Source organism: Rhincodon typus, chromosome 19 (genome assembly GCF_021869965.1).
Source record: "Rhincodon typus isolate 14 chromosome 19, sRhiTyp1.1, whole genome shotgun sequence".
Classification (NCBI taxonomy): Eukaryota; Metazoa; Chordata; class Chondrichthyes; order Orectolobiformes; family Rhincodontidae; genus Rhincodon; species Rhincodon typus.
This window is the reverse complement of record NC_063350.1, coordinates 38,765,108-38,788,226: the sequence shown is the minus strand read 5'-3', so window position 1 is coordinate 38,788,226 and position 23,119 is coordinate 38,765,108. Positions and strand designations below refer to the sequence as shown.

General features: G+C 40.0%; 1 protein-coding gene across 1 annotated transcript in view; it reads left to right on the top strand.

Moving 5' to 3' along the window:
* Positions 1 to 23,119, top strand: part of LOC109926202 (probable phospholipid-transporting ATPase IIA) — a 175,651-nt gene that overhangs the window by 103,961 nt on the left and 48,571 nt on the right. The window contains exons 16-22 of the mRNA XM_048608579.1: positions 879 to 971; positions 2,489 to 2,572; positions 3,427 to 3,597; positions 4,552 to 4,650; positions 5,935 to 6,024; positions 7,369 to 7,513; positions 22,325 to 22,389. Of these exons, the coding sequence (XP_048464536.1) occupies positions 879 to 971; positions 2,489 to 2,572; positions 3,427 to 3,597; positions 4,552 to 4,650; positions 5,935 to 6,024; positions 7,369 to 7,513; positions 22,325 to 22,389 (747 nt within the window). The remainder of the gene's footprint in view (positions 1 to 878; positions 972 to 2,488; positions 2,573 to 3,426; positions 3,598 to 4,551; positions 4,651 to 5,934; positions 6,025 to 7,368; positions 7,514 to 22,324; positions 22,390 to 23,119) is intronic.

Here is a 23,119-nt window from a genome sequence, read left to right as displayed (position 1 = left end):
GTTTACCTCATAGAAAAATTCGAATGCATTATCTACTGAACTTAAGCCTGCAGGATGTACTTTAAGGTTTGAAAATAACTTGAAGTGTGCTAACTATATCAAGCTAAAAAAAAACTGTCAATTGTAAGCATTTAATGTTTGCAGTGATACCATATAAAACAGGACACCATGCTTACAAAAGATTTGTTGGGCTACATGTCAGGATACTGAATGCTGGAAGGGTATTTGTGCACATACAGTTCCTTTTGTTTCATGCTGAAGTCAGCAAGCTCTGAAAATGAGTGCTGGGCTGGAGTAATCACTGAAGGACAGTTTCTAGGATCCTTGATTATAAAGTAACCAAAGTAAATTCCGATTGTGCCTCATCTTTTTATACAGCATTTCCTGAGGAAAAGCTAAGATGTGATTTTTGTTTGTGTGAATTCCCCCTTGAGTATTCCTTTGATGTGCTTTGGCAAATGGCTGTCTTCTATTTGCGATCAAAAATACGAGGTTTTAGGTTTCACGAACAAATAATGTCTGTTAACTTGGACAGAGATTTTAAATAAGTTCGTGTCTTTTCTACTGTCTTTCCTTTTTAAATCACATTGAAACCCATCCTGTCACCACTCCAAGTCTGTACTTTGCTGTGCAGGCATACAGATGTGTTTTCCATACCCATGCTGTTCAAACATATTGGAACATTTTTTACATTGAAGCAGTGATATAAATGAAAGTTATTTTTGTATTGATTGGCAATCTGAGATGTTGATCATTGATTGGTTAAAGTTGCGATGAATCAAAAATGAGTAAGTGCAGATCATTTGCGTTAACTTGTCGGAGTTTGACTTTGAACAAAGTAATTGAGCTGCTCCTCTTGCAATTGTGTTCTTGTCTAGGATGAATCTACAGGAGAGATTACCTTCTACATGAAAGGGGCTGATGTGGTCATGATGGGAATTGTTCAGTATAACGATTGGCTTGAAGAAGAGGTATGTCATAGAACATAGAACAGTATAGCACAGTACAGGCCCTTCGGCCCACCATGTTGTGCCGAACTTCTACCCTAATCCTAAGGTCTATCTAACCTCCACCCCTACCTTATACTATCATCCATATGCCTATCTCGTAGCCGCTTAAATGCCCCGAATGAGGCCATGCGCTGCATTTATTTGTTCATTCATTCATTCAAAAGACCAGGCCCTCCAATGGCTGCATCCCTTTGTATCTGAGCACAAATATCCTCTAGTACATTTTAAAAAATCAATAAAACATGGCCATTGTAGATGCTGTCTTAATTTTCATTATTTACAAATGCAGGCTGCTAATCTTGCAGCCGTGATCTTAAAACGCTACACTTGATGAGAATAGGATAGCTAGGAGATTACCTCCAGGTTCCCACTGCTCACACCCATTGGCCCCTCACTTCCTGCTGTCTGGAGGCAGTAGAGGCACTGACTGCAGTCAGCTATGGAGCTCAGAAATAGGCAAAAGATAGGATATCACGGCAGCTCAAGTTTATGTTTGATGGCAACTCTTTCCACCAGAAACAGATGACCAATGATATCTTTTAACTTGGACAGAGTTTTAAATAAGGTCATGACTTTCTCCTCCTTCCGGAACTCTGTAGTCTGTTTCACTTTTTAAATCATCTTGAACCCATCCTGTCATTCACCCATACTTTGCTGTGCAGGCATGTGTTTTCCATCGACATGCTGTTGAAGCATGTTTGAACATTCTTTACAATGAAGCAGTGATATAAATGATTACTTATTTATTGGCATTATTTACAAGGATTAATTTTTTTCTTTGTTGGAAGACGGGAATACAGGAGCACCTTTTGTGTCCTACAAGAAGATCTTTGTTTCCAGCCCATGCCACAAGCCTTGTTTCTCCATCCCATGTTTGCAGTTCTGACCAGACAGAACTTTACTTAATTCATGCTGAGGACTATTATCTTGAGTTCTAGCAGCTGCTAATCACTACTCAGAATCTATCGCCTGTCCATTGGCTAACAGTCTCCACTAGATCAAGGTGGCAGACTCACAGTCCAACACATAAGAAAGCATGAGTCTAAAAATTCACCAGCCTCCCGCTTAGTGAGGAGCAAAAGATATTTTTGGAATGAGCACTGAGCGCAGAATCATGATTTTTACCACTTAGGGTTTGGAAAGAGCTAGTGAAGCAAGAGCAAAACTTCAGCAATTTAATTCTTGCTTGCACTGAATCATACTCCTCTATAGTATTATTTTGAAGTAGATGCAATTATAATTTATTCATTTATTTTATTTATGCTAGAATAAATATAGATGAGGTGATGCACCTGGGCAATAAATAATTAGAGGCCATAGGATATATCAGTTGCCTCAAAATAAAGTACACATTATTTTAATAGGATGTTTTATTAGGAATTGCTTGCCATGTGTGGTTATAAACTTATCAGTCAGAAATCTAATTAACATAAACCGTCTGATTTATTTCTGATATTCTGATTGCTGTTTGATTACAGTGTGGGAACATGGCTAGAGAAGGACTTCGAGTTCTGGTTGTTGCCAAAAAGTCTTTGACAGAAGAGCAGTACCAGGATTTTGAGGTAACTAAATCTCTAGTTGCATATGCATTTCATCAAAACATTCCCTGAAAACCTAGCAATTTAAGAGCTATACTACCTGTCCTGAGGTAGGTAGAGGAGAAAACAATCAACCAATTTTTCAACTCAGTGTTTTCTTAGAGGCATTGCGGGCAATGTAGAAATGTGAAGCTGAGGGTCAATGATGGCTTGACTATAATGCTTCCTACACTGTTACGCACGGTCAAGACTCGGATAATTATGGCCAGAACTGTTCTGAGGGTGGGCGAATTGGCATAATCACCCCAGGCCTTGTATGGGCCCATTGGCACCTAGGACAAACCAGAAGCCAGGACCAAGGTGACCTTTGAATAGGAGAGATTTCACTGTGTAACCCTTCGTTTTGTTTCCGGTTTAGTTTGAACGCGACAAGGTGTCATTAATGCAAAGGAATTTCAAAATCATTTGAACTCCATTATAGTTAAACAAAGAAATAAAAGGGGATATGTATCAGATAGAGGTGTTGAATGATAATCACAAACTTGCAAACTCTGAGACCTTCATTCAGAAAAGCTGGACAACCTTAGCAAGGTGATTGCTGCACAGTCAGCTTTATCCCAGGTGAGGAGATACCCGACACGGTATGATTTGACTGGGGATTTGCAACCCTTAGAGATGACCATTTAGTAAGTTACCAGCAGGCACAAGTGGAAATTTGGTATGTCAAGGGACAAACATTTTGGAAGAAAACCAAATAGCTTTTCTTTTCAGACTACTGTAACTTTCTCTCGTTCATTAGACTAAGTTGTGGCAAAATTACCTGGTAAGAATATTGTGGACTAGAATGAATGAATTTTAAAGAAGTGTCTCTTCTTCAGACTCGTTACAATCAAGCAAAACTAAGTGTACATGATCGGTCATTGAAAGTGGCAACTGTGATTGAGAGTTTGGAGATGGAAATGGAGCTTCTTTGCCTGACTGGTGTGGAGGACCAGCTGCAAGTTGATGTCAGGCCTACCTTAGAGATGCTGAGAAATGCTGGGATAAAGGTAAGAACCCAGTGGAAAAGAGCCAAGGCTCTGCCATGGCTGACTTTAAAAAAAGTGACTAATTTAGACTGTAATTCTGAAACCTTACTTGTAGTTGCATTAAACATGTTTGTTTTTGGTCAGTAGAGGCCAAAACGAGGGTGCAGGGAAGAAAATGACCACAATGGCTTCAGGGCTGAGGGGTTGCATGTGGATGGACTGGAGAAACTGGGGTTGCTCTCCTGAGAGCAAAGAAGTGTTCAAAATCATGGGAGCCTAGAGTGGAAAGATAGAGAAGAAACTATTTCCTTTGACAGAACAGTTGATAACCACAGCACACAGATTCGAGATGATTATCAAAAGAACCAAAGATGATCTGAGGAAAATCATTTTTACATAGTGATCTGGAGCATCATGCCAGAAAGGATGACGGCGGAAAATCCCATCGAATCTTTCAAAAGGGAATTAGCTAGTATGTGAAATAAAACTTGGCACAGCAACAGCTAAAGAGCAATACAGTAGTACTAGCTGAATTGCTCATGTGTAGAGCTGGTGTGTCCTTGGTGGACTGCTGCAGTCTTTCTATAATTTAAAAGTAAAGGGTTAAAGTTGAAGTTATGCTGCAGTCTGGAATCTCAAATTAGCCTGAGACTGCCTTCTGGGTGAAGCTTTACTTGTGACTTCAGTATGCTTGGTATTTTCTTAGTTTATTGCCTCTTTTATATTAAGGCATGGAATGGTTACATCACAGACAGACTGTTTGGCCCATTGTTTTAATGCTGGCCCCCAGCAAGAGCAACCCAGCCAGTCTCACTCCCTGCCTCTTTCCTATAGCACCGCAATTTGTTTTGTGTTCAAATCATTATCAGTCCGGTTTTCCCTCCCAATTTTGTATTCCAATTTACATTCTATGCCATTTTACATCATTGCGGACATTGCTTATAGTGCTAGTTATTTTGTTACGGCTTCTTCTAGGTATGGATGCTCACTGGGGACAAACTTGAAACAGCAACTTGCACAGCAAAAAATGCACATCTAGTAACCAGGAACCAAGATATTCACATCTTCCGAACTGTAAGTGTTTCCACCATGATTTGTTTGTCACTGCCACCACTGGATGCCCATTTATTTGCATGCCACTAAGTTCTTCATCTTAAATATCAGGAGCACCTTTCAAACTGATTGTGCTTTCTTCTAGTAAATGCATTTTCAAATGTTGGAGGGGATAAAGGATGATTCTAAACTCCTTGACTTCTGAAACTCCGTGACTTCTGAAGATGTGATCCGTCGCAATGTATCTATCTATAGAAAATGATAGCTACCACTGATCCATTGCCCAATTGATCATACTTTATCTGTGAACCAAACTGTGTCTGATAATTCAAAGGGCAAAATATTATTATTTGTCCTGTCCGTAGGATTCAATAGACAGCAATCATAGGCTGATTTTTCTTGCAGCATCTATCCTTTTCCTCCATTGCCATCTAAAGAGTTATGAAGACAAATTGTCCCTCGCTGTTGCCATGTCTGAAAAATTAAGTCCGTTCATTTGAACCCAAAGATTGTAGAATCCAGTTTCACTCCATTGTGTAATTGCAGCTATACTTCAGTCAGCACTGAAAATGAGTTACTTTTCAACAATTACCTCCAATTAGTTGAGATGACGGTGGCCTCAATCAAGAAATGAGTGATGCAATGACCCATTGAGCCACCAACACAGAGCTCACTGTTCAAATAGAATGTTTTTTTTTAAGTGCAACCATCTTGCTTGGAGCAAGGCAAAAAAAACCTCAATGTTACTCACAATTCTCATTTTAAGGTTCTAACATTTTTTAAGCATTGAGCTCTGTCACCTCTTTTTATTTTGCTACTAATATTACAGAGAAGAAACTGGCCAATGGCTCTTGAAAAGAAGTTAATTCCTTTTTCTTTCCTGTTTGTTCCCAATAATACTTTGCAGTTTGTTACTTGAACTGAATTGTAATCTCATGTTAATAAGAGAACATTAGCTGTCTTCAGGGAAACAATGTTGCAACAAGGTCGAAACATGGTCTGTCAGTTATGTGCTAAGTAGTTGGCTTGACTTTTGGCCACTCTGTGTAGATGTTGACAATCGACATGCATATATTGCATCACAAACATAAGTATTTAATGATAAAGATTTAACTGTGTTTCCCATATATGTTTTTTGTTCTTATCAATTCTCTATCTTGGCAATCTTTTTCTGAAGGTATTAATTCCTGCCAGAATACAGTTCTAACTATCTTTTATTATTGTCATCAAAATTAGTTTATCATGCTTGTGTCTTGACTGCAAGTGTTTCAGACATTAGTCTGTTACTAATGCATTTATTTTCAGATAACGAATCGAGGAGAGGCTCACTTAGAGCTTAACGCTTTCAGAAGGAAACACGATTGTGCATTGGTCATATCTGGTGACTCACTGGAGGTGAATATTTGGGCCATTTTTGTTTAACTGTTCAGGATTATGCCAGCATTGGTCATATTTATTTGTGAGCCATTGATTATGGTGAGTCAATATTTTTTGCTCAGTTTTCTTCTTTTTAGCTCCTTTTCGCTGGAAGGAGACCTCTTGCTGGTAATGTGAATTTATAGGTGCTGGTAGTCTTTCTGTACCTTAAAAAAAAACGTTGTTTCTAATGTTTGAGTATGGACATTGCAATGCATTGTGGTACTATTCCCTCCTAAGCACACAAGTTGAGGTTGCTTTTCTTCAGTCCTGCTTGATTCCACCAATGTTAAGTGCTTAGCATTAAGACATCTAATCAGACAGATATATTCAAGATCAACGGGGAACTGGGCAGTGTATGGAATTTCAATCTGAGAGCCTGGTAAAAGGATTGCTTTGAAGTTTTCATCTTATTTCACTATAATGAGGTTTCTACCAGTCAGTCACAGATATGTTGGGGAAAGTCCTTTATTCATTCACAGGATGAGGGCCTTGCTTGCTAGGCAGCATTTATTGTCCATCCCTAATTGCAGTTAAAAGACAACCACATTGCTGTGGGTCTGGAGTCACATGTAGGCCAGACCAGGTAAGGATGGCAGTTTCCTTCCCTAAAGGATGTTACTAAACCAGATGGGTTTTTCCTGACAATCGACAATGGATTCGCAGTCATCATTAGATTCTTAATTCTAGATATTTATTGAATTCAAATTCCACCACCTGCCATGACGGGATTTGAACCCAGGTCCCCAGAACATTATCTGGGTCTTTGGATTAACAGTCCAGCGAAAATAGCACTAGGCCATTGCCTAATCCTTAAGTGGTTATATTTTGATGGTGCAGCCTCTATTCATTGTGCGACAAGAGGAAGAGAGAATGTGTCAAGGTGTCCTATAGCAGTATAATAACATAATTTGTTTGCACATGCTGAGGATGTAGTAGTCTTGAACTTTTTGAAGTCAAGCTATGTCCCACAGTTTGAGGAGCATGGATATCAACCAGAGCACCAGGGAATGCGGCCAGTTTGTTGGTGCACCGTTGTTACTTCATCAAAATGTGCAAAATAGTTTGGCCATGGGAAGCTTTAACGTGAAGTAAGGTGGGAACTGTGTTTGGCTGTGCAATTCGTGAAGGTCTTTGATATAAAATTGGGCTGTTCATTAGGGATGATGTCATTGTGATTATGACTGGCTCAATTTTTTTGAGGAAGTCCTATTGATTTGCTTAGAAAAGAGCTGTGTATTCAACCGCTACTCTGCGTACAATCTAAAATATGTTGAATATGTTACAATTGGGATCACCTCCCTTATTTTCGTTCTGTTGTAGGTGTGCCTGAAGTTTTATGAGTATGAGTTCATGGAGCTGGCCTGTCAGTGCCCTGCTGTAGTATGCTGTCGATGTGCTCCTACACAAAAAGCACAAATTATACGCCTGTTGCAGCAGAGGACTCGGAAATTAACATGTGCAGTAGGTGAGAAGCCACAAACCTCCTTGCATCATTGTTGTTTTCCACTGTAAGCGTTATGTTTAGACAGTGAATGTCGAAACCACTGAAAAGAACACTGTTGCATTGAGTTCATTCTCTTTCTCTTGTTTTCTTTCTTGATTTCTTTCTCCTGCTCTCTTTCTCTCATTCTTCCTGTCACTTTCTGTGTTTTATTATACATCGTGCTGTGGTCTGTGACTAGTTATATGGCCTAGTCATCTACAACTAAGCTCATTCTGTAACTCAACGTATCTGTAACTGTACGCCCTATTTCATGGATTAGTTTCAGTCAACTGTATTGTATTAAGATCCCACACAACCCACAGTAAATTATTGTATGAAAAATAGAAATTCGGCATTGTAAAAATTGCATTTTTGAAAAAAAAGAGCTAAGACCACAAAAAACACACCAGTACAATTCTAGTCACTGAATTACAGGATGTAAAAGGGAGATTGGAGGCAATTTATGGAGTATTGTCAGAAATGGGGAATTCTAACCATGAGGAAGGATTGAATAGGCTGGCATTGTTTTCTGAGCAATGAAGGAGGCCAAGGGGAAATGTATAACATAAGACAGTAAGAAGCATTTGTTTCTGTTAGTGTAGGGCTCAGGTACCAAGGGTGTAGATTTAAAATAATTGCCAGGAGTAATAGGAGGTACTTGAGGAGGAATGTTTTCACCCAGAAGGTGATGTGCTCTGTAAAGCTCTACCTGAAAGGCTGATTGAGGTATAAGAGTCTACATTCTTAAAAAACAAAATTGTATATGTACTTGAAATGCCGTAACCTCCAGGACATGGAATAGAGCCTGCAGATGTTCAGCTGGATTCCTTTTTCTTCGGCTGAAACAGGCACAATATGCTAACTGGCTTCCTTCTCTACAGAAATTTTTCTTTGCTTCTTTCTGATTATTACCTGATTTAATAAATTTGTCACAAAAATTTGCACTGCTTTCTTCAGTTCAAAGATGCTTGCTGAAACTAAAGTTTTAGTCCAGTGGAATTCATTAAGTTAGATCCCTTTGTACCAAGACGTTTAGAGGTGTTAATTTTCCAGATTTGTCCAAACTGCACCAGGGATTATCGTGCAGACAATTAATCCCATCATGGGAACAAAAAGAGCACTTTTACATTAAATTTGTGAATTCTAGCAACAATTAAGCACTTTCCAAGCCTGTAAATAGACATGAAGTACATGAAAAAGGATATTGATCTTTTCTTTAAAGTCACTATCTCTACAGATACTTGATAACTAATCCAACACCCACCTGGACTGGAGACCACTACCCCAGGAATTGAAGCTGGGGCCCTCGCCACCAGTAGCCCTTTGCATTAATATAACACCTTTGAACTGGGAGCACATGTAGGCCAGCAAGCGCTATTATGTTAGATGAACAGAATTCAATGTGCGTCAGGATATAGGCACCAGAGTTCTGGATGAGCTGAATTTTATGGATGGCAGCCCATGGAGCATCGAAATAGTCATGTCCAGAGATAACAAAGACATATGTTTCAGCATCAGATGAGCTGACACAAGGGCAGAGAGAGGCATGGTTAAAAGGTGGAAATAGGCAGTCTTGCTGATGGAGAGGATATGGGGTCAGAAGCTCAGCTCAGGATCAAAATAAGATGTCAAATTTGTGAACAGTCAAATTCAGCCTTAGACAGTGGTCAGAGAACAGAATGAAGTTGTCAGCTAGAGAATGGAGTGGAAGTAGCAGTAAGAAGTAATAGTTCTGGGAAATAAGTCACTGCAGGTTAGTGGAAGCAGAAGAGGCACAGTTAATATAGCTTGCTTAGAAGTGTAGGTTCCAATCTGGAACTAATAATTTTTGCTGGTTCTGAGGCGATAGCAGAGTGATGTGTGGTGTTACAAAAAAGACCTTCTATGCTTTAAGGAGAAAACCCTTGCTTAACCAATTGATCTATGTAACTCATCCCTGATCCTTTGAATCATTGTAGTGAATTTCTTCTCCAGCCTTTCTAAATCCTTGTCATTGCTTGCTAAAGTGTGGTGCCCAGATATAAACAGAATACTAGGGCAGAGGCCTAAACTGTGACTTATAACTGTTTTGCATAACTTCCTTTCTTTTGTGTTCTATGTATAAGGTCAGGTAACTACATACTCTCAAGTTTTCCTGTAATCTTCCACAATTTGTGCAGACCCATCCTCTGGTTGCTTTGTTGCTGTACTCATTTTAAAATGATACCATTTAGTTCATCCACTTCTCCTCATTCTTCCCTTGAAATGTATCGCTTCACTTTCTCTACGTTAAATTTCACCTGTCATATGTCTGCCCATTTTCCCATTCTCCCTGTGTTTTCTGGAATTCTGTTACTATTCTTGTCCTTTTTTGCTCCATTTCTGAGTTATCCATATGCAGACTTTGGGCTTGTGTTCTGTATCCCCAAGTCCAAATCATTAATGTCCCTCAAAAAGAGCAGTTGTCCTAGTAACTGACTCTTGAAAACACTACAGTATTCCTTTCTCTAGTCTGAAAAACGACTTTTCAAATTACAGGAATATGGTGATCAGTGCCTCCACAATTTCCAACCTTACAGCTTTTGACCAGCAGTGACTTTTCTACCTTGAAGACTGCCAATTTTTTAAGTACCTCTCTGCCTTCTCTGCGGATGCTGTAATTCAGAAACAAAAACAAATGTTGCTGGAAAAGCTCAGCAGGTCTGGCAGCATCTGTGAAGAGAAATCAGAGTTAATGCTTCGGGTCTGGTGACCAGAGTTTTGAGGAAGGGTCACCAGACAGGAAATGCTAACTCTGATTTCACTTCATAGATGCTGCCAGACCTGCTGAGCTTTTCCAGCAATGTCTGTTTTTGTTTCTGTGTATCCATGCTGCTGTTTTCCCTTTTTAATTACAGGGGCATTATATTTGAGAATAAACCTATTATGTGATAATTCGCTCCACTGCCTTGTGAAAGTCCATCTAAATAACATCAACTGGGTGCTACATTAAACATTCCCTGATAATTTGAATCAAGTTAGCACAACATGACGGTTCAACTTCCTCCTCCTTTAACAGCACCTTTAAAATACACAATATTCTATTATTGCCTTGGCCATGACTAATGCCCTCACGAGAGTATCTCCTCTTGATTCCTTATCTTCCCCACCCACTTTTTACTACCCCTTTACTCTTTTATCTGTATGTAAAAAACTGTTAAGTTCCCTTTTATGTCAGCAACTAATCTATTCTCTTTTTTTTATTCATCTCTTACTCCTTTCTTAGATTTTGTATGTATTTTAAGTTGTAGTATGAAGCTTATATTTGACATAAACCTCCTCTGTTTCATTTTAACCTTTTCTTTCTTTAGTTATCCTGGGAGCAATAGCTTTGATTACCCTTCCTTTCACATCACATGATCACATAATTGTCATGGTGCAGAAGGGGGCCATTTGACCTATTGTGTTTCTACTAACTGTCCATCTGAACATCATGACTTCGTGCTATTCTGCCACCCTTACCACCCCCCCCCAGCCCACCCATTTCTATTTTAATACCCATCTAGTGCATCACTTGACCCTACATTCACCACACATCCAGGCAGTGGATTTTAGACCTGAACCATTTGCTGTGTGAGAAGACTTTTTTTTCTCCTATCACATTGCCTTCTTTTGCAAACCACTTTAAATCTGTGAGACTCTCTACACAGTACTTGAAATGCCTCCTCTTTGGGGTCTCCCATTATTATCAATGTCTGCTTTGCCTTTCAATTTCTGAATCTAATCTATCTGGGCTAGATTCCCTTACAACTCACTGAGATTTTGCCTCATCTAAGACATTTAATTTTCCTTTTCCATACCATTTTGAACTCTGTTCCCCAAATGTTTTTTTTGTCTCAGATGCCACGTCAAAGCTGTCACTGAACTGAAGCAGAGTACCTTGATGGTGCATGATGAACAACACATTGGTGTCAAAAACATAGATTAAAAGAGGGAGATGCTTCTGCAGGCAGAATTTAGGGAGCCAGGTAGGAGATCAGCCAGCAGGGCTTCAATAATAATAATTTCCAGATTAGTCCTGATACTACATGCTAATGAAGATAAGAATGTGGTGATAGAGTAGATAATCTGTGGCTGGATAGACAAATTTCTGGAGTAGATGTGACACATACAGGCTGCATGGCTTGCACCTAAAGAGAACAATTTGCTTGCGTTATTGGGGAATGTTTAAATTAATTTAGCAGGATTATGATATTTAAAAGGTAATATTGAATAGGAATACCAATGCCCACAGAATACCTGGAGAGGTAAGTAGCACTAGAAAAAGAAATCATTAAAGTTGTTAGGTGAGTTTAGTGTAAAAGGGAATCTAACAGAAACTTGACACAAAGAAAAGTAAAAGTGTTTGTTAAATATTCCTGGATACAAGTTATTCAGGACAGGAGTGAAAGGGGGAGGAATGACAATATTGATTAAGGAGACATTGTAGCACTGGAGACAGAGGGTGTCCCAGAGTGGCGGAAGTCAAGGACAGAATCTGTTTGGCTGGAGCTAAGGAAAAAATGAAGTGATCAATAGGCTGCCAACTAGGGGAAAGATGTAGAATGACAAATTTGCAGAGAAATTATTACAATAGGGGACATTCTGTATCTGAGTATAGGCAGGGATAGTAGTTGTATAAAAAGTAGACAAGGACAAGAATTGTGAGAGTATGTTCAGTTGAAATTTCTGAGACATGTTTCTAGTCCAAAGAGGGAGGAGTATTGCTTTACCTGGTTCTTGGGAATGAGGTGAGTCAAGTAGATCAAATGTCAGGAGGGGAACTTCTATGAGTTATTGATCATTGTATCATAAGATTTAGGCTGGCTATGGAAAAGGACAAAGAACAAAGTAAGAATAAATAAGAGACAAAGCAACTTCAATGGTGTAAGAACAGGTCAGAGTTAAATAAACTGGAATCAAAGGATGGCAGGCAAAATTGACAGAATGATGGACTCCCTTTAAACAGGACATAGGGCAAACAATCCAGAGCTCACTGGTTGACAAAAAAGGTAGAATTCAAGATGAAGATGGGAATATGTGCTTGGATGTTGTCAGATCAACAATACAACTGAGAACCAGGCTGAATATACAAGGTTCAAAAGGAAATTGAAAAGCATATCAGAGCAGCAAAGAGAGAGTTTTAAAAGAGACTGGCAGCTTTCTTTCAATATAGAAATAGTTAAAGGGTGAACTGCTGGTGATTAGGGACTAACAAAGGTATTTATAGAAGAAGCAGGGACCATGGCATCTCTCTTTATCAAGAAAGAGATGCTGAGCAGACGATGGTGAAAGCGATAGTAGTTCAGAGACTCCAAGGGCTTAAAATTGATAAGAAGAAATTGGATAGCCCATCCATGTTAATAAAGCACCAACAATGGATGAAATACAATCAAATATACTGAAGAAAATGAGAATGGAAATTGCGGAGACACAGGCTGTGTTTTCCAATTTTCTTCAAACTTAGGTGGTGCCAGAGGACGAGAGAATTGAAAATGTTGCTTGGTAGATTAGTAAAGGGAATAAGGGTAAGTCCAAGAACTGTGGGTCAGTCAAGCTAACCTGTGTGCTGGGGAAGCTTCTAAAATAATAATTCAGGACAAAATTCATAGTCACTTGGGCAAGTGTAGCTTAGTTAGGAAATCCAGCATGGATTTGTTAAAGGAAAATTATATTTTACTAACTTGTTGGAATTTGTTTAATGAGGTGACAGAGATGGTGATGCTGCTGATATGTTGTACATGGACTTCCAGAAGTCATTTTATTAAAGTGCCACTTAATAGACTGATGAGCAAAGTTCAAGACAGCAGAGCAAAAGGACGAGAAATTAGCTGAGTAACCAGAATCAGAATACAATGGGTGTTTTTTTGGACTGGATGAAGAGTTGTAGTGGAGTTCTTTAGAGGTTGGTTTATGATTTTCCTGGTATGTTAATGACCTAGATCTTAGTCACAATTTCAAAGTTTGCGGATGATGCATAATTTGGAAATGCTGTAAGCTGTGAAGAGGCTAGTGTAGAACTTCAAAAGAACATAGACAAAGAACATAGAATATAGAACATGGAATGGACAAACAAATGGCAAACGAAATTTTAATGCAGAGAAGTATGGTGTGATGTGATTGATTTTGGTAGGTCTGATTCAGGGATGGAAAGCAAGCGTTCCAACTGGCCTGCTGTGTCTGAAACAAACCTGCAGCCTTAAAGGAGATGTGCAATTTGTTTGGGAAGGTGCTGATATTCATTGCTGAAGCAATTTGAATGCGGGGAAGGCTGAGGGTGGTACAGACAGATTTGATGGCCGATTTCAAAAGGGACTTGGATAAGCACTTGAAATTTTAAAAAGTAAGTTACAGGTATACGAGGGAAAGCAGGGCAATAGAACTGGCTAAGTTACTCCTGCAGAGAACCAGAGCGGTCTTGGCAGGCTTTATGATCACCTTCTGTTTTGTAGCTGGTCTGTGATTCTATGTGTATGGCAGGGAGTGGGTTGATAAATCCTCTGTTGCCGCACTTTGATTTAGGAGGTTCCATGTAGAGAAAGGTTTTTTGTTCACATGGGACCAGGAATTCTGTGAAGGTAATAGGAACAGGTTAAATGTTGTGGTCAATGCCAGAAATACAACCTGAGGATCTGGATGCAATGCCAAAAGATATTCAGTGTCGTCATGCCAGCAAATGAATCTTCAAATGGCACATTCCACAATCAACAATCCCAGCCTAGCACCATGCTGAATCACTAAATGCCTCACTCCCCCATAACTCACTTACCAACAATCTTCATCGCTCATTTTTCTTGTGTCATCCTCATACAACTAGCACAATTACAAGTGTCACACCCTTATTACATGTAATGGCAGTCATTCAACCGAGACAAACACATTGTTTTGGACACACTTCCCCCTCTATTGGTGGACGAGTTTATGCATAACAGAAGGTGGAAGTAACTAGCCAGTGGGAACAAGTGTGGCTGTCCAATGGAGAAGTCTGTACCAGTCGTCATTCCGGCTATTATGACTGCCAAAATAGTCAGCAGTGACATTGAAAGGACTTGAAGATGACTATTCTGATATAACCCTTTTACTGATATCCCATTGCCCCCTCTTTCCACAACCTGTTCTGATTCCCAATCTGCACAGAGTGTATGCATGCTTTCTCCCAGCAGTCTCTCACTTCCTTCATTGCAAGCTTACTCTTCTGCCTCGATCCATTCAAATACCCAGGAACTATTATCTGACCTGGCAGTTCTGCACAGGCAATAAGTTCAAGAGGAGGAAGAGACTGACTGTGATGAAACACCATCACTTGATCTCATGCTCACAGCCGCCAGTACAGCTTCTGGCACTGTGTGCGTTTTAGAGGATAGAGATGAGATCTGTGTGTAGTGAATAAGCAGAAACAAGTGGCCTACTGACAAGGCAGAAATAAAGAGTTATTGCAGGTGCCAGCTCCCTAGCATATGAGATCATGCAAGCTTTACTACTGAGACTTCAGACGAGGATATTGATAAAGAATGGCTGATGGAAATGCACAAAGAAATGCTCAGTGCATTGGCAGGCCTGCCAGGAAGCCAGTTGTCACTGTCAAAGAGCATGCACCATCTTGACACAGGATTTTGGAGCTCATCCTTTCAAGGATGGAACTAGTGGTCAACTCCAGAAACACATTTGTGGACCCAACCACAAGCAACATCTGATGCTCAAAGCCTCATCTTTGTTGCAGTGCGCATGTCCAAATGCTATTGTAGCAGCTCTGACTGAAATTTCGCAATCTCGGCTTGTGACTATGCAAATTCAAACTATTGCCATGGTAGCTGCAAGTATCCATGCTTAAAAAGGCTTGCAGGATCCTACAGCAGTCTGCCGTCCATCAATCCTGCCAGTTCAACAAGCCACCCAGACTGCCAGCATCTGTTCTGAGATAGTGCAGTGTGAGGCCAGGTCTTTTAGGTCTATAATGGCTTGAGTTCATGTGAAAGACCATCCTCCATTGAAAGGCAGTATCATTCCACCAACACAGAGCTGCAGCCACTGGGGTACCACTGCATAGGAGCACTTGGATAGGCAAAAGAGCGTGAAGAGATTGCATGACAGATTTATTTGACTTCTGCATGTAATATTAGATGCATTGTTTGATAAAATTGCATTGGAATATTTGTTTTATGGTGATTTTTTTATAATTTTAGCATCATGTGCCAGAGTACAGACAAATGATTGTCGATCTAAAGCTATAGAACTGACATTCAGCAGAATGATTCAGTTGCTGAATGTATAATTAATTGAAGCTGTTTAAAAGAGGGTTCTAGCTGGAGTGCTAAAGTTGGAAATTACACTGCTGCAATTCAATCAGTTACACTCTGACAAGGTGGGCAAGGTGAGGGAGAATCCCAAGATATTTTATAAGGATGTCAAGGCAAAGAGAATAACCAGTGAAAGAATAGGGCTTAATAAAAACCAAGGGGATAATCTATGTGTGAAGTCAGAGGACATTAGTAGAGTGTTAAATGAATACTTCATTGAGTACTATCTTTACTCAATAGAAAGTGGACGCAAGTACAGAATTCGAGAAGATGCACCTGTACTATGAATTCTCGAATAGATTGATATAGATTGACATGATCTGTTCGCTGTGCAGACCACTCCTCTCACCCACACTTAATCTCCTCACCAAACCAGTGTGCAACAGGGCCTGCACTGGAAATGAGTGCTGTCTGAGTGCAGATCCTGCTTTACATCCTAAACCACACATGGAGTTTCAAAAATGTGAGAGATTCAGCGCTGTTACCATTACCAAGTCTACTGTTGGACAAAACTGCAATTATTTTTACTGATGGGATGATTTTTAATGTAAAAATAATGAAAAGTTAACGTCTTTTGTCTAAAACCTGTAAGAATAAATAGATGGTCATACAAGGGACAATGCAGCACTGGATCTAATTTTTTGGGGAGTGAGGCTGGACAGGTATTCACGGTGACATTATAGCAATGGCAACCACAAAATGGTACGTCTTCAATTTTTACGGAAAAGAAGAGAGGTGCTTTGAGGAAAAGGTTTCTGGATTGGGGTAAGGCAGATTTTATTAAAATAAGGCAGGATCTGACCAAAGTAGACTGGGTACAGCCAAAGTAGACTAGGAACAGTTACTTGAGGGTGAATCTACAAGCAGAACAGTGAGGAGATGTTGAACAAGATACTGGGGGGAATACAGGTCCAACATGTTTAGGATAAAACAAAGGAGCATCAACCCCAGAGAACCCTGCAGGTCTGATGTTATTTAGGACGGGATAAAAAGGAAAACGGAGATGCGGAACATATACAAAGAGAGCAAAATAATGGAGGCCCAAGAGGAGTATAGAAAGTACAGGGCTGAGCTCAAGAAAGCAATTAGGAAAGCAAAGAGAGGGCATGGAAAAAAAAGCTGGTGGGCAAGGTGAGGGAGAATCTCAAGATATTTTATAAGGATATCAAGGCAAAGAGAATAACCAATGAAAGAATAGGGCTTAATAAAAACCAAGGGGATAATCTATGTGTGAAGTCAGAGGACATTAGTAGAGTGTTAAATGAGTACTTCATTGAGTACTGTCTTTACTCAATAGAAAGAGGATGCAAGTACAGAATTCGAGAAGATGCGCCTGTACTATGAATTCTCGAATAGATTGATATAAGAAGCGAGGAGGTGTTGGAGGTTTTGGCATATTTAAAAGTGGACAAATCCTCAGGTCTGGATTGTCCCAGCCTGTTGTGGGAAACTAGGAAAGAAATTACAGGGGCTTCAACACAATTTTTTAAATCACCTCTGGCCATCATTCTACTTTACAAGAATGGTGGTAAAGATAGACCAATGAGTCTAAGATCAGTGGTAGGGAAACTGTTGGAGAAAATAATGAGAGAGAGACAAGATTTGATCAGAGATAGTCAGGCTTTGTCAGAGGGAGGTCATGCCTAACAAGTCTGGTGGAATTTTTCGAGGAGGTGATCAGGTGTGTAAGTGAGGTAAGGCAGTTGACGTAGTTTACATGGATTTCAGCAAGGCATTTGACAAGGTCCCACATGGGAAATTGACAATGAAGGTAAAGGCACTTGAGATCTAGTGTAACTTAGCAAGTTGGATCCATAATTGGCTTAGTGACAGGAGGCAGAGAGTGGCAGTAGAAGGCTATTTGTGTGACTGGAGCCTGGTGTGTAGTGGTGTACCACAGTGATCAGTGCTGGGTCCCTAATTGTTTGTGATATTCATAAATGATGTAGATTAGAACATGTGAATTTGTGTGTTGGGGGATCGGGGGTGAAGATAGCTAACTTTGTGGATGATACAAAGCTTGGCTGGATGGTTAACAGTAAGGAGGAAGGTGTTAATAACAGAAAGATATAAATGGATTGGTCAGATGGAATTTAACCCTGATAAATGTGAGGTGATGCACTTTAGAAGAAGGAACAAGCCAAGTAGTACTCAATGAATGGCAAGAGAATAGGAAGGTCAGAGGAACAGAGTAATCTTGGAAGGCTTGTCTACAGATCCCTGAATGTGGCAGCACGTGTTAATAGAATGGTTAAGAAAGCAGACAGGACACTTGCCTTTATCAGTCATAGTGTAGATTATAAGAGCAGGAGGGTCATGTTGGAGCTGTACAGAACTTTGTACTCCAGCTGTGGCCTAACCAATGTGAAATTCTTGTAACCATATTATAGGAAGGATGTGATTGCACGAGAGGGAGATTCAACAGGAAGTTTCCTGGTATGAAGCATTTCAACTATGAAGAGAGGCTGGATAAGCTCAGTAAAAAACGAAAGAACAGCAGACGCTGTAAACCAGGAAACAAAACAGAAATTTCTGGTAAAGCTCTGCGGGTCTGGCAGCATCTGTGAAGGAAGAAACAGAGTAAACGTTTCGGGTCCGGTGACCCTTCCTCAGAACTCAGGAGTTCTAGATGCACTAGATTATGAAGGGCATGGACAGCGTGAATAGAAAGCACTGGTACCCTTAGTCAAAAGCTCAGTAACAAGGTGGAATAAAGTGAAAATCAGGAGGTTTAAAGGGGGTTTGAAGGATATCTGTTTCACCTAGAGGGTGATACGAGTCTGGAATGACCTACATGGGAGAATAATTGAGGTGGGAAACCTGACAACTTTTAAAACAGTATTTGGGTGAGCACATGAAATGTCATAACATTCAAGGTTACACACGCAGTGTGGGGAAGTGGGACTAATGTAGGTCGTACTGTAATGTTGGCAGTACAGATGCGATGAACCAAAGGGCCACTTCTGTACGATTCCACGAATGTGTGTAAACTGATCAAAGGCAGAACCTGCTATCCACTGCCATCAGACAGTGCCACCTTCTGACGACAAGAAAGCGAAGCACCGATTCAACAAGCCCAGATCCAACAGTACAGTGCACTTTTACTTTAGTTCTTTAATTACTTTTCTCCCCTACAATTGTGGGTTTCTGCTTGGCCACACTTCCTCAGTTGCTGGCAGCCCTTTGTATCATTTGGCACGTGTACAGCTGGAGCATGCATGTTAGCGGGACATTTCTTTTGGACAGGATGGGGTCGCTGACTGGATTTTCATTAAGAGTGAAAACCATAATTGACTTCCAGCACTGTCCCCATTGCTCAATTTATTTTCAACCCTGGGTCACAAACATTAATCATATTGCTCCTAACGTCACCACTATGTGGGATCAATCAACACAGGATGAAACCTGTGATCTCTCTGTTATGTGCAGCTGAAATCCTGTGAATTAGCAGTGAGCATGAACAGATGAGTGAAACGCATCATCAGATATATAATATTTCCTTAAGTAAAAGCTAGGTGACGCTATTGCATAACATAATGACTTTTTTCTCGAAGAACTGAATGTGCTTGGCTCCAGTGATTTCAACACCATCCAGTGTCTATAAATTCTAACTGAACAAAAAAGCAATTCTGTAAGCAGGCCTTTTGAAACATCGTTTTATGGTAAATTGTTAGTCTAAATCTTCCATATATCTAGGGTCAGAATAATTTGCATAAACCTTAGGGTGTGAAGTGCCTTCTGCCTTGGCCCTTGTCTGATGCTCAGTTGGTGGTTATGTGTTGATGCAGAAATTAAATACCGCACGCTGTCGTGAATGCTGCTTTAAATCTATGTGCAAGGCAGTATCTTTCATTTACAGATACATTTTCCGGCAGAGCTGAAAGAGCAAACGTGTTTTCTTCAGCACAAGCAATGCACAGGATCGAATCTGCGGATCCACAGGCCAAAGGCCGACTTTAAAAATGATACAAATCGCACCCAATTGTTATATCCTACAGTAATATAGTGTGTAACTGGAGGCAATATTGGAATGAATTTAATGATCTTGCTGGATTCACAAAATGGGCAGTCAGCAGTTATCTTCCATTCATGTTCTAAGCACTGAAAATGCTAAAAATGACACTCCTCTCTCACTATTTTAAATTATTTTGAGTGCTTGTCATTAAGACACGTTATGCAAAGGATATACAACACCACCAGCCGCCTTCTGGAAGCATTTGTTTACTCGCATCCTTTCTTGGATTTGGGCCAAAGTAAACGGAACTTAAAGTAGTTGCATCGTGCATGTTTGACATCATAGCCTACTTGTGATGAGCTCTGACACTTGCTTATTCCTAAATATCATCATTAACTATTGCAACCTCTCATTTCTCTATAATGGTTGCAAGAGAAGACAGCCCATAACTAAGGAGAAAAATAGTAAAAGTCTCCTTAACACTTGAAAGGATGCGAGTAAACAAATGCTTTCAGGAGAAGGCTTGGTGTTGTTGTATATTCTGTACATAATGTGTCTTAATGACAAGCACGCAACATAATTTAAATTATTGAGAGAGGAGGGTTATTTTTAGCATTTTCAGTGTTTAGGACATGAATGGAAGCTAACTGTTGACTGCCCATTTTGTGAATTCAGCGAGATCACTAAATTTCTTCCAATATTGCCTCCAATGACACACTGTATTGCTGTAGGATGTAACAATTGGTTGCCATCTTGTATCACTTTTTTATTAGATAGCCTTGGCCTATGGATCCTAGCATTTCAAGAGGTTACTCTTGCAAAACTAAGGCTAGAAGCCATAGAGATTGCTTGAGTTGGCAAAATAAGATTGACCTGATTTGTGTTTTGATAGGGCAGGTAATGAAAGTGTTGGTCTGTCAATGAGTTACTTGCAAGGGGAGAGGGAGGGAAAAGATTGATTGACTTATTGTGTACCGAAATACAGAGAAAAGCTCTGTTTTCGAGTGGTTTTTCAAGTGCTGAAGAAAACACGTTTGCTCTTTTAGCTCTGCGGGAAAGTGTATCTGTAAATGAAAGATACTGCCTTGCACATAGATTTAAAGCAGCATCCACTACGGTGTGCGGTATTTAACTTCTGCAGATCACTTCCAGTTCTGCAGTTTCGAGGCAGATCACAGCAAGCAAAGGATGTACAGATCAAAAAGACTTGGAGGCATACAGGTTACATTGTTTGAGGCTAGAGTCCATTCAACAGTGTGATAATAGCTAGAAAGAAGCTGTTCCTGGACCTGCATGTGCGTGTGTTCAGGCTTCTGTATCTTCTGCCTGACGGAAGAGGTTTGTAGGAGGTCATTACCAGGATGCAATGGGTCTTTGATGTTGGTCACATTTCCACGGCAGCGAGCTGTTTAAATGGAGTCCGTGGATGGAAGCTTGGCTTCCGTGATGGTCTGCGCTGTGCACACCATCTTCTGTAGTTTCTTACGGTCCTGGGCAGAGTAGTTACCATACCAGGCCGTTATGTACCCGGACAGTATTCTTTCAATGATGCATCTGTAGAAGGTGGTGAGGGACCTTATGGATATGCCAAATTTCCTGAGCTGCCTGAGGAAGAAGAGGCGTTGTTGTGCCTTCTTGACTGTCGCATCTACGTGGGAATTCCAGGACAGATCGTCGGTTATTGTCACTCCGAGGAACTTGATGTGTTTCACTTTCTCAACCTCAGTTCTGTTGATGTAGATGGGGGGATGTTCTCCTTTCTTTCTGAAGTCAATGATCAGTTCATTAGTTTTGCTGATTTTGAGAGACGGATTATTTTCATTGCACCATGTCACCAAGCTCTCTATCTCCCTTCTGTATTTTGTCATTGTTAGACATTCGTCCCACTAGGGTGGTGTTGTCAGCGAGCTTGTAGATGGTGTTCATTCAGATTTTGGCAACACAGGTGTATGGGGAGTACAGTAGGGGGCTGAGGACACATCCTTGGGGGGCTCCAGTGTTGAGTGTTACTGTGGAGGAGGTGCAGTTACCTATCCTCACTGATTGCAGCCTATGGGTCATATGGAGATTTGGTTGAAGAATTGTCATACTTGTGGAAACAAGGAGTAATGCTTTTATGTCAAAGAAATCTCAGCGGGGATATCGCTCATGTTTTAATTCATCATGGAGTAAATTAAACAGAATATGATGCAATATTTTAAAGGTCAATTTAGGATGATCATGTTTTGAAATACCATCGAGTTGTCTGTGGTTCATATGTTGTACTACTACAGAAAGTGATGTGTGTAGTCACTGAGCTGTCAGATTGTTTCATACCCGAGGATGATTAAGTGACAGCAATAGCATATGTAATCTCGTACCTGCAATCCATTGAAATGCCATGTAGCCAGTCCTGATATTAAGCAGAATAATGTGAAGTTACCCTACCCAGTATTCATACTGTACAACCTGGAGACTGAGAAGTATTTTGTGTGTAATGTGGAAACTAATGTGTTATTATGTTGAATCCAAACCAGTTTTAAGTCTATGCATATTTCATTACAGGTGATGGAGGAAATGATGTCAGTATGATCCAGGCTGCTGATTGTGGAGTAGGGATTGAAGGCAAGGTAAGGGTATTGGAATTTGTAAACTTACCAGTATGTTTAGTTTTCATAGATTTAAGCTATTCTGTTGATGTTTTACAGCAATTACACTAGCTGAACCAACTCAAATTAACCAACTTGTAATGTTCAGATGTGAATGAGGTACAACTCATGAGCTAGATTCATGTGAGCATTTATTCAGATGTACAGGATATTTAGATAGGTGATATGGATCTATGTCATTTACAGTTCTGAATTGAGCCAGGGTCCACACTGCATGATTTCTGACAATGTTTCTGCAGCACTTTATATCAAATTATGACTTATTTTATGTACATAATGCATTATATAATTAGAAAATTGTGCAATAAATTATGGGACACACCAAATATTTTAAGAGATTTGAACTTGCAAAGTTGCTATAAGAAAAGCAAGTGATTTTAAATAATCTCATAGTCAAAGAATAGTAAAATCGAACATGGAGTTGCTTCATTAAAACTCTTTTTCATTTCTACTAGTGGTGTCTGCTTTCAGTGTCGCAGGTCTTGTGTAGCTGACTGATTCTCAGCTTTAGTGAATCCCAGCAAATTCACCTTTGTGCTGCAGCCAGTATTACAGGGAGCCAACATCAGTATTGCAGGAATGAGCACAATATTATGTACATCCTGAGAGCAGCTCACCATTGTAATTTAGGTAACACCAGAAAATTAAACTGATTCTAGGCTTTCCATGATGAGGGAATGAGAAAGCTGAA